The following is a 16,820-nucleotide window of genomic DNA, read 5'->3' on the forward strand; positions in this document are numbered from 1 at the left end:
GAAATTCTTTACAGAGAGAGTGGTGAGCTACTGGAACAGGCTGCCCAGAGAGGCTGTGGATGCCCCGTCCCTGGAAATGTTCAAGGCCAGATTGGATGGGGCCCTGGGCAGCCTGGTCTAGCATTAAATGAGGAGGTTGGTGTCCCTGCGTGTGGCAGGGTGGTTGGAATTTTGTGATCCTTGAGGTCCCTTTCAACCCTGGCCATTCTGTGATTCTGTAAACTGTTTCTGAAGAATCAGAAGCAATGAGACTTCTCTGTCTGCCTAAATACTGCAGATTTTATCCTGCTTGCAATGGTGTCATTAATGACAGTCTCCAAACTACTTCTATTCAAAGCCATGTGCTCACTCCTAGGTAAAGTGTGGAAGGTGGAATTGGTAAACATGCTGAGAATATGGTGATCAGGGAGGAATTTTACATCACAGTAATAATAGAAGAGGTTTGTCAAACTTAAATAATGACTTTACTTTGCAGTTTTTTTATGCCTTGAGAACACAAAGAAATCGCAATATTTTGGAGTTTAGATTGGAATCATGCTACTTGGGAAAGCCTGAATTAAACCTCAGAGGAGCTTCTACTTTTAAACACATTGCTGTACTTTGAAATTTGGAAAAATAAGCCTACCCCTGCACTGCTGTTAGAAGAGGTAAATAAAAACAATTAAATTGGAATATACATAAAATAACTTCAAGATGTAAAGCCATCTTCTCTGTCAGATGAGAACTGTAAGCAGAAAATGTTACAGGCTGGATTGTGATACCTTTGTTTGTTTTTCAGAGGTATGTAGGCGAGTGATTTCTCAGCTTTGGGATTCACCCCACCTCTGTGTAACAATATACAAGTATTAGTCCAAGGGAATTGGCTGTGTATACCAACAAAGATGTTTGTTCCATTGCAAGAGATTCGCCAGATTGAGTGAAAGCAGGAAACCTCAAGTTAGGTGAAGGAAACACAACATAAATACATTTTTGTGTAGGTCGTCAAGTCATTAATCAAAAATGTGCACAAAAATTATGTTGGTTCCAATGAAAAGGCTATTGCAAAGGCTTTCAGGTGCAGAAATTTCTTACAGGCCAGATTCCCAGTGGGATAACAGTTCAGGAGCTAGAGAATCTGTATGAGATGCAAATGATCATTTGTTCTCCTTTATCCTACCTTGGATAATTGTATTATTTGTTCACAAAACTTCTTTTCACTGTATTTTTATGGTTTAGTCTTCTGCAGTGGACTCAAACTTGTCCACTTATTGAAATGACTGGATGTACTAACAGAGATCAGAACTGTTGGAATATTTATACTGGAGAATGACTGAGGTTGGCTGTTTCTTTAATCCAGTCTCCCTGCTGAAAGCAGGATCAACAAAGTAGTCTGGCCCAGCCAGGCTTTGAATATCTCCATGCATAAAGACGTATACTCTCTAGGCAACCTGTTATAGTATTTGATAATCCCTGTGGCAAAACATTTATTTTTCACGTTTAAATAGAATTTATTGTATTTCTGCTTTTAATTATTACCTCCTATGCTATCATTGGATATCGGCCTTTTTTACACCGTCACATGAGGGACTTTTATACATTGATAAGAAAGAAATCCCTGAGCCTTCTCTTCTCCATCTTCTCCATGCTGTCTTGGTATCTCCCTTATTGGTGCTCCAAATACTTCATAATCCTATGGCCTCCCCTTTTTTTTTTTTTTTAATCTTTTTTTTTTTAATCTTTTTTTTTTTTTTTTTTTTTACCTTGGTCCAGTGACCCCTGTGCTGCAAGCCCAGAATTGGACACAGCTATGCAGACCTGTCTTGCCATTGCTGGGCAGAGAAGAGCAATCTTCTCCATCAACCCACTGGCAACTCTCTTCCTAATGCTGTTTGACTGCTTTGTCCCAAGATCTTATTGCTGGCTTTTAGTGAACTTATCTGCTAGTTACACAGGCCTTTTTTCATATATTTGGGAAAGTACTGGTAGATTGAGGCAGCCTTTAGATTACAAACAATGTCTAGAAAGAAACTGTAATTCAGATGAATAGCAAAGAAAACAGCAAGAGAATGTTCAAGGACAACTACGTAGAACAATGCTGCATGATTAGGTTAATTGGTATGGATGAAAACTCTCTCAGGTTTAAGCACTGAGTGTATCTAAATAATACTGAGAAAATTGTGTTAGAGAATGTATGTAAAATAGGTACCATGATGATTGCACGATGGCAAAAATGCAGAGCTAATGGTGGTAGAAAAGTAATATTTTGTAGCTGATAAATTGCTCTATCAAATAATGTTATTGTTCTCTTTGTGTCTTTTGCACTATCCATGGAAATAAATAGTAGGCATTACTTTTGGAGTGATTTGTACTTGCTCTAGACTGTAACTCTATAGTCTAGATTGCTCCTGTTTGTTACACTTATTAAGATTTCAAGTCCTAACTGGGTTTTAATTGGCACAGTTCTATTAAATTCAGTTGTTTCTTTGGGACTGAGGATTAATAAATACACAGATCTCCATCACGGTTGTTTTCCATTAGCTAACTAATTATACAGAAACTTCTGTCGTGTGACCAAGTAATGTGGAAAGCTCCGTCCTGTAAGGATGTTTGGAATTTCTCTGCTGATCAATGAAGATCAGACCCTTGCAGAGGGATTTTCTCTGGAACTTGGTTGAATTAATCATCTAAATCCCACTGACTGTGAGTATATTGGGTGCACAAATTTCACATTTCTGGAACCTTTCTTGAATAGTTTCTAAAAATCTGAGAATAGTGTTAAGAAAGCTGTAGTGCATCCACAGATCCCATTCACATTGTTTCTTTCCAGTTCTCAAATTTCACTGTGCCAAACAGGTGTGTATAAAATACATGTAGATATACATTGGCCTGCAGGCATCTGTATGTGTGTATTCATGTACGTGCATGTAAACACACACATTGCCTGCATACCTAATACCCACCTTACTGCTCCTAGACGATAAGCAGGAGGTTTTTTTGTAATTTTTAGCAAAAAGATCCTTTGTTCATGATGTCTTTGTAAATAGATTAGGAAAATATATCAGGCGTGCAAGGAGAGCAATGTAATTACATAGGACTGTGTTCTGCAGAATTCTTTTAAAAGCTGTTTTTGGAGTGCTCTAGAAAATCTTGAATGGTCAGTTCCTCCAAAAGTCTGCATTAAAAACAAATCGGTGCCCACATCTGTAAAAGTGTTGGTTATTTATGTGACCTGATGAGAACATGTTATGCAGTGCAGACAGAATGTATCGAAACTGGAGGCATCCTAGTGACTATCCATATGTTTTCCACCCACTTAAAGAGACTGTATATATAAAGAAATAAACTAAGTATATGAATGGTGGTTATGAATAGATATATTTTCTCTAAAACATGTTGTGCAAAATTTCTCACAGGGCAAACGCAAAAAACAAACTGACTTTTTTATTGTAGAGTACATTGTACTCTACGATAGTAGAACAGGATGAACTCCGCATTAAAAAAAAAATCAGTAACCGGTTATCCAAAATTTTAAGTACAGGTACTTATTAAAACTTCTTGAATGTTCAGTACTGTAGATATTGGAATGAAATGTGTATACATTCAGAATCTATTTTACGTTTACTAAATTAGATTTAAGCTCTTATTATACCATCTACTGGCAAAATTGATTGTAGTTCACTGTGTGTGTGTATATTTGTGTGTTTTGCTTTCATGGATAGTAAAATTTATTTAATGGAGGTAAATGAAATTTATCATTTGGAAACAGGAAGAGTAATATACTGGAACAGCATTACTGATCAGACATATATCATTGCACATTTTTATTTTGTTCTGGTGCCAGTGTGAACTCTTTGCCAAGGGGTAGCATATGTCTGGTATTCTGGAGGTTGGCTTCTACATGGATAGGAAAGCAGTGACATGAAACATCAGTCTGAGCACAGATTTTAATTTACTGTCTCTTGGGAGTGCAGCCTCAAAAATTGTATCCAGAAAATTTAGCTCTGTGGGCATCACACAGAATGATTGAAGTGGGAAAGAACCTCTGCAGGTCCCAAGGAGAGATTCTTTATTAAACTGTATATGAGAGTACTGCAAAGTAGTAATTGCAAGGCAAAGTATTTGGCCACAAATGAAAAAATTATGTGTAAAGAAATATTCAGCAGCATTATGCTGTTACACAGGGGTAACAGTAATATATTGTACAAAGAAATGCCTATGTCATATGAATTTGAATGAAGTTATGATAAAGAGAAAAACCCCACACAGTTCTCACTCTCTGATGCAGTCCTCTGAGAACCAGCAGAGACTTAAGGACTGCTTAGTTCATTTATACTATATATTTCAGTTGTACCTTCTACCCTGGCTTTTTAAGAACCATAGAATCAGAGAATTACGAAATGGTAGAACTATAGAATCAGGGGGGAATGGTTTTAAATTGAGGGGAATTTTAGGTTAGATTATTAGGAGGAAGTTTTTCACTCAGAGGGTGAGGGTGGTGATGCACTGGAACAGTTGCCCAAGGAGGTTGCCTCCTTCCATCCCTGGAGGCATTCAAGGCCAGGCTGGATGTGGCTCTGGGCAGCCTGGTCTGGTGGTTGGCGACCCTGCACATAGCAGGGGGTTGAAACTGGATGATCGTTGCGGTTCTTTTCAATCCAGGCCATTCTATGATTCTATGATCATCTAGTTCCAGCTCCCTGCTGTGGGCAGGGTTACCACCCACTTGATCAGGCTGCCCAGCATCCCTTCCAACTTGATGTTGAGAACCTCCAGGGATGACATATCCACAGCTTCTTTGGACATCATCTGTTCAGCATGCACAAGTGTCTGTGTTTTTCTACTCAGACAATTCAACATACCTATAGAAATCTGTCATTTGCAGCAGCTGACTCAACTCTGAGTGTTATGAGTATGGAAATCAGCTGTAATGGGATCTTCAAAATCTCAGGGAACATAAAAATCAAGTATGTAACCTGAATGTGTTCCAAACATACTGAAGTTCTCTTAAGATTTAGTTCTTTTGTGGGATGTATTATGGACTCAATACTTCCACCCCTGGAAATCGCTGTCCGTGAAATATTTAGGTGCATGTTTATGAGGATCCCACAGAATAATACTAAACCTCTGATGTATTAACATGTATGCCATGGAGAAGTTGAAAGGTTTAACCCTGTTCTGATCAGTGGAATCCTCCTTTAACTTGTTCTCTGTCAGATCTCTGTCCCACTTTGAGAGGGTTCTGTCTCCAGCTCTGGATTATTATTCTGTGTTGCTGTGTTCTTCATTTGGATGCTTATTATATGGTAGAATTTGTATGCAATAATTTTGCTCAAATTAAGGCATTACTTTGTGAACACGTATCTTGAAATGGTGAACCATTCCCTCATAACATGGGTCAAGAAAATGAAGAGTCTTCAAAGGACATATTTATAATATGAGTCATTGAAAATGTAATGGACTGCAAAGTCATAGTCCCTTGGAAGTCAGATTTCCCAAATTCATGTTTCATAATTAGAGAACAAGACCCTTCTTCCATTATTATTATCAGACATCATTTCTAATTTCACTAGATCTTTTCATAGCACTTACATTTCCTGAGTAATGCACAAAACTCACACTGTATTAGCATTGCCAACTGATTTATTAAGTTCAGCCTTTATTCTTCATAACTTTTATCTCAAGAGGATAATGAAGAACCAAAATAATTAGTTCATACATTCAACTTTGCCAGTAAAAACAGTACATCTGTCCCATCACAAAAAGTATGTGTCAAAATGAATAAAATTGGCCTAGTGGGATGAAAGATAGACAGCAGCCTGGTATGGCCAGTTCTCCTGGCCATAGAAGTTGGAAACTAAAATCTTGTATGCTTGGGAACCACAGTACATGAATTCCTTTAGAGATGAGGGTTTCTGGGAATGGTTCACAGATGAAATGATTGTTGCTCCCCAGCCTTCCAGTGCAGGAGGTCTGCCTGAAGGCACAGCTGAGACCCAGGCTGACAGTGATGCTGATCTCAGTACTCTCTGCCTGGGGATTGGGATTTACAGCTGTCACCACATTATTGTTATGTCATATTGTTATTATGTCATATTTTAGCAAGTATTATTTATTTGGTTTTATATTTTGAAACAGATCTAAAGAAAGCCAATTGACTGGGATTAATTTTAATTATTAATTACGGATTGCTTCATCCCTGCAATTTCCTATCTGGCTGCTTTGGAATTTTTTTTTTTGTTGCACCCGTTCCCTCAAAGATGAGGAACCTCTGCATCAGAAAATAAAAGCTGTCAGAGAGGATTGCTAAGAATAAAAGCTGGGGCAGACATTTTGCGGCATGAGTTGTGGGAGCAGATGGCTCCTTCAGGGAGATTTACTTTCCTGGAATATGATGGATAATTCCAGATATGTCCAAATTAAGTTAGTGGGCAATGAGAATAACTCCTATCCATGCTGCACTAGAATAGGCTGCATCTTTTAAGCCACTACACTGGTACATCATTGGCTTCTGATAATATATTACTCAGTATTTTTGGATATTGCAAATGTTCTCATTATTCACGCTTCTCAGGTGTAAGCAGATTCTCTATCACTGCTGCAAATGGATTGACGCTTTATTTAATTCACTACTGGCTCCCATGTTGCAGTCCTTCTGCCCATGATTCTTGCCTGACCACTGAGGGATGGGCTGGCAACTACACATCTGTGCACATACCTCTCCCAGGCCATTGTCTGAGATGCAGCTGAAATCGTTGTTATGGGTGTCTTCAACAAGTCATATTGCACTTTTGATGCATGTTTTCTCCCCCTGTCCTTCTGAGGAGGGGAAGTAAGGGAACAATGTGGTAGAGTCTGGCTGCCCCTCAGCTGCTAAGCCCTCACTCTCTTCTTGAAGAAGTTCGCATTAGCTGCTGAAGTGTCTTGGGTCTTCTCAGTATTAATGGATAACAAATTTATGTAAGGTATGTTACAAAAGCAGAACACAATGGGAGCAGTTAAACAGAAATTAGCCTATCTGAAGAGTCTGAAAGAGTTATTGGTGGCTGCAATCAATTCTGGGGCTGTTTAAAGCAGCATATTGTTAGCAACAATACTGTGTTAAATGGTGCTGCTGACAACAGTACATAAATCTCATTTGGAGGAAGGGAGTTTTAAGGTCCTCCTTGTCTTTTGCATTAACCTGAGATTTTTTTGGAATGTTCTGAAGTTGAGAAGGTGAGTAGCATAAGTGCAGCAGTGGGTGATGGATGGATAGCTATGAAACCCACAGGCTGCAGCCCCATCTTTCAGATGCTCCGTTGTAGTGGTGGCCAAGGAAGGTGGTGGTGCCAAGTTTTCAGTAGGTGTTCATTCTATATTCATTTTACCAACCATTGTAAACTGCAGCAATTGTTTCTAAGGTTGTTATGGAGCTACTTGTGAATGGCAAGCTACATAAATTTGAATATAAGTTGTTCTAGTAATATTTATTTTACATATTTTTCTTAACTTTTTTTTTCTTTTTTGTAATTTCTGGGACTAAAGTATATTGTGAGAGTACAGTCATTTCAGACTTGTAAGAAACAGTGTTGGTACTAAATAAAAGGAACAAAAATATACTTGGGAGTACTGCGAAGTGTAGAACCAAGAATGCCAAAGAAGAGAACTATTTCATACATATGAAACATGCATTTGTGATTGATAAGTAGATGAGTTGTTTCAAAAAACATTGCTTGTCTTTTTCACAAGTGAAATGCATGTGGGTGGCAGAAGCTTCACAGGTATGATGTGAAATCTAGAAGGCTTTGAAATGTTTGCTCTGAAACAGGGAATCTTGCAACTCAGTAGGATATAGCACACAGAGTTTTGCTTCCTATGTGTTTTAGGATTTTGTTAATCATATGTGTTAGCCAAGTGATTTCAGTGAGCTGTGTGTTGCCCAGTTTACCTGTATGACCAGGTGGCAAACCTGAGGTTAATCCTGCCTACGTTGAACATCAGCTTCTAATTAGACATAGAAATGAATGGGCTGTATTTCCAGACATTCCTACACAAGGTAAATAACTCCTGTCCCTGAACAGGAAGCTCTAGAGCATCACACTGCCTGCCTGTTTTCTCATTGTTGATCTGGCCAAACCACAGGCAAGAAAAAGGTTAAATCTTTCTTACCCTTATTTCTTACACTGTAACTGAACTGAAAATGGAGGTGTTTTCAGCCTTCAATTTAGCAGATTAAACTGGTGTTCAAGAATTTGAACTTCTGCCATCTCCTTTCTCTCTACTGTCTCTCAGTCACCCTGTAGGCGATCAGTTGTTGTAGTAGAGTTCTGGTCATAGTGTTATGACTGACATTGTAAAATTATGTAGGAAAATATTATTAACTGAGATAAACAGTGAACTTCTCTTTCTGTTATCCTTTCCATGAGCAAATGCCTGCTATCCCACTAATCTGTGTTTGTATCAGGGAACCTGCGCTCGGTAGAGGTACAGTTTATTTACATTCCTGGCAACATCTCAGCTTTTTACAGTCTGCATGAGAAATTTCCTTTAGAGAAATTCTGAAATAAGCTGCTACTAAAATGGAGTCTAGCTTTGACTTATAAAAAGTTGCAGTATTTAAAATGCAAATCATTGAATTATAAACGTTTAGAATGTTCAGGATGAGGGAAAAGAAGTGGTTTGTGCATTAGAATTATAAACCTGCACAAGCATACGTTGCAAATTCTTGCCTGCTTTCCTGAGGGTTATATATGCATGCTCATACTTCCTCATTTCTTTGCTGGCACAAAACACACCTTTGTTAAGATTTTAAGATATGTTACACATTTTATGTTATTAGAAAAAAATCTAGTACACATTGATGAACGGGAAAATGAATATAAATGGTGTAACCTTTAACAAATGCTTTCCTGCATAAAGCAATAGCTACAGGATTTTTGCAATCAAGCTTTTCCAATATAACAGTGTTTTTAACAAGATCTGAGGGTCTAAAATTGACAGTTATAGTTAAAGCTCTGGGAGTTGATACACTGATATTTCTTCACTTCTGTCATTAAGTCTGCTCTGTCACAAAGCTGAAGATAAACACTCTGAAATGTGTTTTTTTTCCAAAATCAAGTATATTTGTTCCTAATAGGGATACCAGCATTCAGATCCTGCAGTGACTGCTCAGCAAACAATAGAATGTACATGAAAATCTTTCATCTGCCACACTACTGAAGTGATCATTCACCTTAGTTTTTCTGTGTGTGTGTTTTGTTTTTCTATTGTATTTATAAAGCTCTGATTAATATTCTATCAAAGCCTATTAAATTGGATTTTGGTGTATATTTGGTTTCTGCTGTATCAGCGGTGGTTTTTTTAAGCTGAAATTCTGTATTAAATAAAAAGAGAATTCAGGACAACAGCCTTCAGGGAGTTTGTTGGCTTAGGTTATACAGAAAAGCAAAGAGCTAAAAACTGTTGGAATATTTCGTTTAACAAATGATGACAACTATGCAGGAAATGGTATAATATAATGTTATGTAATTTTTTACATTGCTATGTTGCTATATCATTTGTATCACAAATTATGCCTTGCAAGTTATTCTGTCTGCAACTGAAAGGACAGGTTTTTATAGCTCAGTGCCTTGTATCCCAACATATTTGGCTCCAGACCTTATATAAGAAACATTTAGATTCAAGTAATATTAATAAAGAAGTTTGATAAGTATCTGAGATAGCATGAGGAATTAATACTGCACACATTTTTCTTTTTTTCAGAGGTCACCAAAAGAAATGGAGAACCTTACCTGGACTGCACACACCTGCATTAGAGTGTAAAATGGAAGATAGCATTTTACAGACTATCAATAAGGTACTTAGAAATTTAAGATAGAAAATGGTTTCAGTGGAAAAAAACCCAATCAGCAGTATTTATTTTCCCTTATTATCCAGAGGCTCTGAGCCTTTGATATCTGAACAAAAATAGTGTTTACAATTTTATTACATTTTTTTTAATCTAATCTTTCTATAACTTTCTACCCTGCTATCTCCTTCCCTAGTTTGCAGAAACATATTTTCTCTATTACACCTGTTTCCTTATTCAGCACAGATAATCATTTTTCTTGTAGTCATCTAACTTCATTTGTGTTAGGAATTAATAAAATATACCTCTAGGCTGTCTTCTCGCTAGCTAGAACAAAAAAAGAGACCTACTTCAGCTCCTAATGAATCATTCCTTGTTTGGGAAAATGCACAGTACAGTTCACTGAAATTCCATTAAAATATTTGATATCCATTAAAACTGAAAGCACAAGTGTATTATGTTTAAATGCAGAATAAGACAGAGTGGGCATATAAAAAATGAAGGAGCACTTACAAAAATGATAGAGCCTCTTTCAAAAATTCAAAGGCTTACTCTGGAAGAATTCCAAATGTTGTGATTGACCACAACCACCTCTTAATTTTTGATACTGTGGCCTGTCATAGTTATTGTACCATTGTATCCTGACTATCACCACTGATTCTTTTGCATGGTTGTGTATGCTCCAAGTTCATCATTTCAATATTATCTCTAACCTATCAGATTTACATTTATTTCCCATTTGCAAGCCTCAAACCAGTTACTTATATTTCTGTGTATTCATTTTTAGCTTTTCCCTTTATAATAAGTAGTACAGATATGTAATTAGCTGAAACTCACCTGGATATACTGCTAAGACTTAAACTTTCTGTTCCATATGACGATGACGTTCTTTAAGAATTGGATACTTAGTCTTTTGCTCAAGGTGAAGTCTTTGACAAGAGAAAGGTAATAATTTAAACACTGCCATTCTATTTCCCAGTCCCTTACAGCTGCTTAGAAAATTTTTGATGACTGTGAGAAAAGAAGGGAAAGAGAAGGGACAGAATGCTGATCAGTTAGGGGAAGAAAAAAGAAACAAAAGAAAGATTTTTCTAAGAAAGCTGGGCTTGAAAAATTTCCTTACTTGAAAATGCAAGAAAGTTTTTGTGGTTTGGTTTGGTTTATATGTTTAAGCCAAAAATACCAATTCTTTCTGTCTGTCCTATCAATGGCACGTATCTCTTCTTCTTTCTCTCAAACTTTTTTCCAGTTTCTCCTGGATTAAAAGATATTATATAAGGTGAATAATGGAGTATTAGATATTGGGAAGGCTCACCATGAAGCTTGCAAGAACCCAGTAAAATGGAGAGACAGAAGACTAGATCATGTTAAAATCTATGCACAAAGCAGTTGCATGGAAGAAAGTGAATTTCAGTCTTCGTTTGTAATTCTGGAAAGTGGAAAGTTTACTGTAATACACTGGTGAAATACTGAGGAGTAACACCAGACGCTTTGGGGATTTCTGAGAAGAAAGCTTATGAATCATGAAAGTTGGCTGTCATTTCTTGCCAGCATATACCTAAATGTGTACAATATGTTTTAAAAAAAAATAGAAACCCAGGAATCTTTGACTGTGGGAAATTGGGCCACTGCTTCAGCTTGTCTAGGTCTCGGTGAATGGTATTCCATCCCTCAGGGGTGCTGACCACATCACACCACTTGGCATCATCTGCAAACATGCTGAGGGTGCACTCAGTCCCACTGTCGATGTAATTGATGAAGATATTGAAGAACATTGGTCCTGTTATTGACCCTTGAGGTACATTGTTCATCAGTCGTCTCCATCTGGACATGAAGCCATTGACCACTACTCTCTGGGTGTGAACTTGCAACCAGTTCCTCATCCACTGAACAATCCACACATCAAATCCATATCTTTCCAATTTGGAGACAGGTGTCAAAGCCCTTACTGAAAACCAGATAGATGACTTCAGTGACTCTTCTCTTGTCCATTGATGCAGTTACGCCAACATAAAAGGCTGCTAGTTGGTCAGGCAGGACTTGCCCTTGATGAAGCAATGTTGGTTATCCTCTATCAGCTCCTTGCCTTCCATATGCCTTAGCAGAGCTTCCAGGAGCTTCCGCTTTGTGGTCTTCCCCAGCAGTGAGGTGAAGCTAACAGATGGTAGTTCTCTGGGTCTTCCTTTCCATTATTCTTAAAATGGATGTGATTTTTCCTTTTTTTGAGTCTCCAGGGATTTCAGCTGACCACTATGACTTTTCAAATACCATTGAGAGTGATCTGGTGAATGTATCAGCCAGTTCCCTCAGGACTTCAGCACGCATCTCATCAAGACCCAGAGGCTTATGGATGTTCAGATTCCTCAGGTGGTTGTGAACCGGATCTTCACTTACAAAGGGAAGGACACTGCTTCCCTAGTCTTCATCTTCAAACCATCCGCTCGAGCACTGTGTATAGAGAAGTTCCCATTGAAGACTGAGGCAAAAAAGTTGAGTACCTCTGCCTTGTCCATTTACTGGCTTGCCTGTATTGCTCAACAGGAGGGATACACCTATTAAGAGTTCCCTTTTCTGGTTGATGTACTTACGGAAACCTTTCTGATGCTTCTTTGCACTCCTTGCCACGTCCAGTTCCAGCTGAGTCTTGGCATTTCTGACCTCATCTCTACACACCCTAGCAGCATCCCTAAAATATTCCCAAGTTACCTGTCTCTGCTTCTACTACCTGTATATTTTCTTTTTGCCCTACAGTTTGACCAGAAGGTCACAGTTCATCCATGCTGGTCTCATGTCTTCCTTTCATGACTTCCTGCAGCCAGGATGGAGACATCTTAGAACCAAAGGAAATCTTCCTTTAGGATCTGCCAACTGTGCTCTGCTCCTTTGTCCTTGAGGACAGATTCCCAGGTGGATTTGTTGAATAATTCATCGAACAGCTGAAAGTTAGCTTTTCTAAAATCAAGCAACTTAATTGTACTATTTGTCTTATATCCTTCAGGAGTGTGAACTCCATCATTGTACGATCACTGCAATCTGTGCAGTCTTGAATCCTAATATTGTCAATCAGTTCACTTGTGTTGGTGAGTAACAAGTGCAGCATTGCATCCCCCCTGTGAGGCTGTCTGTTAGCTGGCTCAGGAAGTTATCCTTGGTGTATTCCAGGAACATCTTGGATCACATACCGCTCACCATGCTACTTTTCCAGCAGGTGTCAGGGTGGTTGAAGTTCCAGCAGAGCAAGAGCCTGTGTTTGCAGTGCCTCCTGTAGCTGGAGGAAAAAGGCTTCATCAAAAGGTTCAACTTGATCAGGTGGCCTTTATTAGACACCAGTAGTGACTAAGGCCCAGGAACTCACAAGCGTGGGACAAAATAGGGAGATAAATCACTACTGGCTCATGACAGATACAATGGGACATATCCAAAACCACTCCTAACAAAAGTCCTGCACGGGTGGGGTAGGGCTTGAAAATTGGTGTCCCTTGACCTCCTTGTCACTGCCAGCCATTCTGACCAGAGCATGCAAATCTGGGTGTTGTAGTGCCTGCATGTATGGCAGGCTGCTGACACCGATCTTATTGCTTGTGAGTGTAAGAAACTCAAAACAGATGTGTTTTTGTGTTTTAAAGTGATTACTTCCTTCCTAAGTCCTGTGTAGAGGCAGATGATTTTTGCAGTGTTATTTCCTCCAATGCAATTTGGCTGTTGTTATGCCTTCAGTTTTTAAAGGATTTGTACAGTGCAATAAGTTGTATGGATCAGCAGCATATGGACAAACAGCAGTTTCTCCCCCTGCAACTCGTGCTGTGAAATTGGAAGTATGGAGGTATCCCAGAGTCCTTCCCAGCCCTCACCTCTCTGGCATTAGGGTTGAAGAAGCCATTCCTCTCTGGCACTGTCCTGCTTGGGGACACAGGCCACATACTTACTCCACTGCCTTTCTTCTCTGCCAGGGGTCCAGGAAAGTCAGTGGGCATACAGTGGTGTTTGTGTTACAGTGGGTGGGATGCAGTTACTGGCCATATCACAGTTGGCAGAAGGTGGGTGGTGGTGGCAACAGGTCGGGCAGGCCTACAGCTGGAAGCAGAGGTGAGATGAGTGCAGGGGACGAGAGGGGAAGGGGGGTCATTAAGGAGGGTCATCACCTCATCTTCCTTCAGGAGCTGAGCCCTCCGCCCATCTATAGGCTGTGAGGAATCTGGAGGGGTTGACAGCTTTTGCCTGCAGCTGCAAAATCACCTAATTCCCTCTTTCTCTCAGGTCCCTGGAGGAAAGTCTGCAGGAGGGGACCCATCACTGCTGGGCATTGGTTTGCAGAGAACTCCCTGTCGGTCAGCACTGTGCCCACCATGAAGCAGGATGTGCCAGGCATGAGGGAGTAGGGTGAATGGGAGCAAGGTACCCACGTGTATGCTGGGGAGAGGTAAGTGGGGCAACCTAGCCCAGGCATGGGCCACATCTTCTCTTAGAGAATATTTGTCCGTGTACTGCTCTTAAACTGAATAATAGGAGATGTTCAAAGTTTGTTCAAGGAAAAACATTCAGGTTTAATTAATTCCAACACATGATAAAAAAAATATGAAATAATCTTCTGCATATTCTTTGTTCTGGATACAAGATTTGGTTGTAATACCGAAAACATGGTTTATTTAACACAAGACCTTGGTATTTTTGTGTGATGATTTAATCAAACATGCTAAAGTTGGAAATCTAAAGGTTTCAAATAATTCATTTTAATTACTTAGGCATCATTTAATCAAAAAATCTTCCATGGTAATAATTATCATTGTCGGTCCTTTTCTCACACATACTTAAATATTTCATATATTAATATCAAACTTGATTACCATATTTACTGAGAGCTACAAGCTGCTGCATTGCAGTTGCTGAGGTAGTGCTATCTGAACAGCTCAAAATGAGCTCATTTGGGTATTGGAAGCCAGCAAAACACTGGAAACACACTGGTTTGTTTGGGTTAATATAACCTATTAAGAAGCATGATAAATTAGTCTCTGTGGAGTTTCTTGCTATCACAGTTTAACTGCTTCTGGAACCTGAAGTAGAGCATTTTATTTTGGCTGGCAAGCTGCAATGATAATGTATCATAAATTCCAAGTCTGGAATAATTCCTTAAGAAATAACAGAGCTGTTTAGCTGTAAAGACAAACTTTTGTATTGAGGAACCCATTGAGTTTTGCTAAGATTCTCAGTGAAGAGCATTGAAACAACTCAGACAGCACAGCTGAGACAATTTTCAAAGCAGAGGTAATGTTTGATTTATGTCAATAACTACTTCTCTCTATCTTTGAAACCCCCCAGAGCCTCATCTGGAGCGTAGCTCAGCCTCAAGGCTCTGGGGCCTTTACAAAGGGGTGCCAGTGTCCCTGGGAAGTGCAGACAAGAAACTGAATTCTGGTCTTGCTTGTAAAAGTTGCTTAAGTTTGTAAAAGTTGAGGTTATTAGGGACCAGAGGTAACTTATATTAGTAGCAGGGTAAGTTAATTCTCACCACGGTAATGTAGATTACTGGTGTCAACAAAATAGCCTTGTATGAAAACAGAGTCCAAACAACGTGCGTTCTTGTTATTAAAAGATTGCAGAAATATCTGGTGTGTTATGCTTCGTTCTGAAAGTTTCCTCAGAACCTCTCAAAACCCAACCTGCTTCACTGTACTCACAGTCTCTTATTTTGACTTTTTCTGTCCCCTTTGCATGTTTGAAGTGGTCAACAGCCCACCTCCCACTCTGTAGGGCAGACTGAATCGGAATCTGAATTTATGTGAATTATTCGCTAATCTTTATTCCCATCAATTTTCTAATCATAGTCCTGGGTTATTCACAAATTGTTGGAAACACAAGCCAATTTTTTATTGAGCAGTCTCCTTGGTGCCAGATGTGGTCCTTTCACCATATTGGTGTCTAGCAGCTATAATTAACTGTCATTTTGAGGGCTAAAGGAAAAGTAAGGGTAAAATTCTGAGTTTATTGTTTTAAGTAGAACTTAAGATACAGCATAATTTCTACCAGTTCTGGAGCTCATACCCAGTGGCTTTCATTGTACTGAGCATGTTGTGGTTCTGTTTTGTTCCTCCAGGCAGTAATAGCTCAGCATGAGATATTCTTCTTCTTGTTTTCCTTTGTAATGTTTGGTAGCGTTTCGTCCTGCAGTCTCTGTAATGGAAGGCAGATTTGACTGGTTTGGACTCCCACTGGATTTTAAATATGTTTTCATCAAGTTTGTTTATGAAGTACTTTCACAACTACAACCTTCTTTTATGATGACTTCCTTGTTTTAGATATGTGAAAATATTTTTATGTTTTGTGTCTCTTTCCTAATCCTAAACAATATATTTTGGTGCCACAACAATATATTTTCCTATCTGCACATAAAGTTAACAAGAATTGTTTTACAGCTTGTTTCTGTAAACCTGCTAAGAAGACATACTGTCTTTATGCAGCACAGGCTTACTGCTCGGAGCAATACATACATAGTCAGGACTTTCAATATGACATTATCCAATCTATCTTAAGCATTAGAAAACAAAATCTTCTATTAATATCAGAGACCATATGAATATGCATTAACATTAAATTTCAGTGCTGAATTACCATTTTTTCAATAACTCAATACAAAAGGTTCAGTGTTATGATTTCTCAGTTAATGATGAAAATCAGTTTTGATCATGCTGTTACAAAAATAGTTGGCATTTAAGTAAGCAGTGAAACACTCTGTTCTCTATGATTTTTTTAGCTGAGAAAATGGACAAAAGCAACTACATTTCTTGAGTAGATTGCAACATAACATTTCCATAGAGTGACCTTCCTGACTTAGAATAGAAATAGAATAGATACTGATAGCATGAGCTCATTTAGAACTATATGTTGGGAACTGTAAGGTTGGGAAGATAAATGACATGGGTTGATAGCGATAGGACAAGGGGGAATGGTTTTAAACTGAGACAGGAGGGGTTTAGGTTGGATATTAGGAGGAAGTTTTTCACACAGAGGGTGGTGAAGC

The 16,820-nt window shown here is 38.7% G+C and overlaps 1 protein-coding gene across 2 annotated transcripts in view; it reads left to right on the forward strand.

Moving 5' to 3' along the window:
* The window catches only part of LOC149915889 (uncharacterized), a 252,434-nt gene that overhangs the window by 155,063 nt on the left and 80,551 nt on the right, over positions 1–16,820 (forward strand). For both annotated transcript variants that reach the window (XM_090150721.1, XM_090150718.1), the window contains 2 exons: positions 9,721–9,814; positions 14,063–14,225. In XM_090150721.1, the coding sequence (XP_090006847.1) occupies positions 9,721–9,780 (60 nt within the window). In that variant the 3' untranslated portion in view covers positions 9,781–9,814; positions 14,063–14,225. The remainder of the gene's footprint in view (positions 1–9,720; positions 9,815–14,062; positions 14,226–16,820) is intronic.

This window comes from Phasianus colchicus, chromosome 15 (assembly GCF_987193195.1).
Source record: "Phasianus colchicus chromosome 15, bPhaCol1.hap1.1, whole genome shotgun sequence".
Taxonomy (NCBI): domain Eukaryota; kingdom Metazoa; phylum Chordata; class Aves; order Galliformes; family Phasianidae; genus Phasianus; species Phasianus colchicus.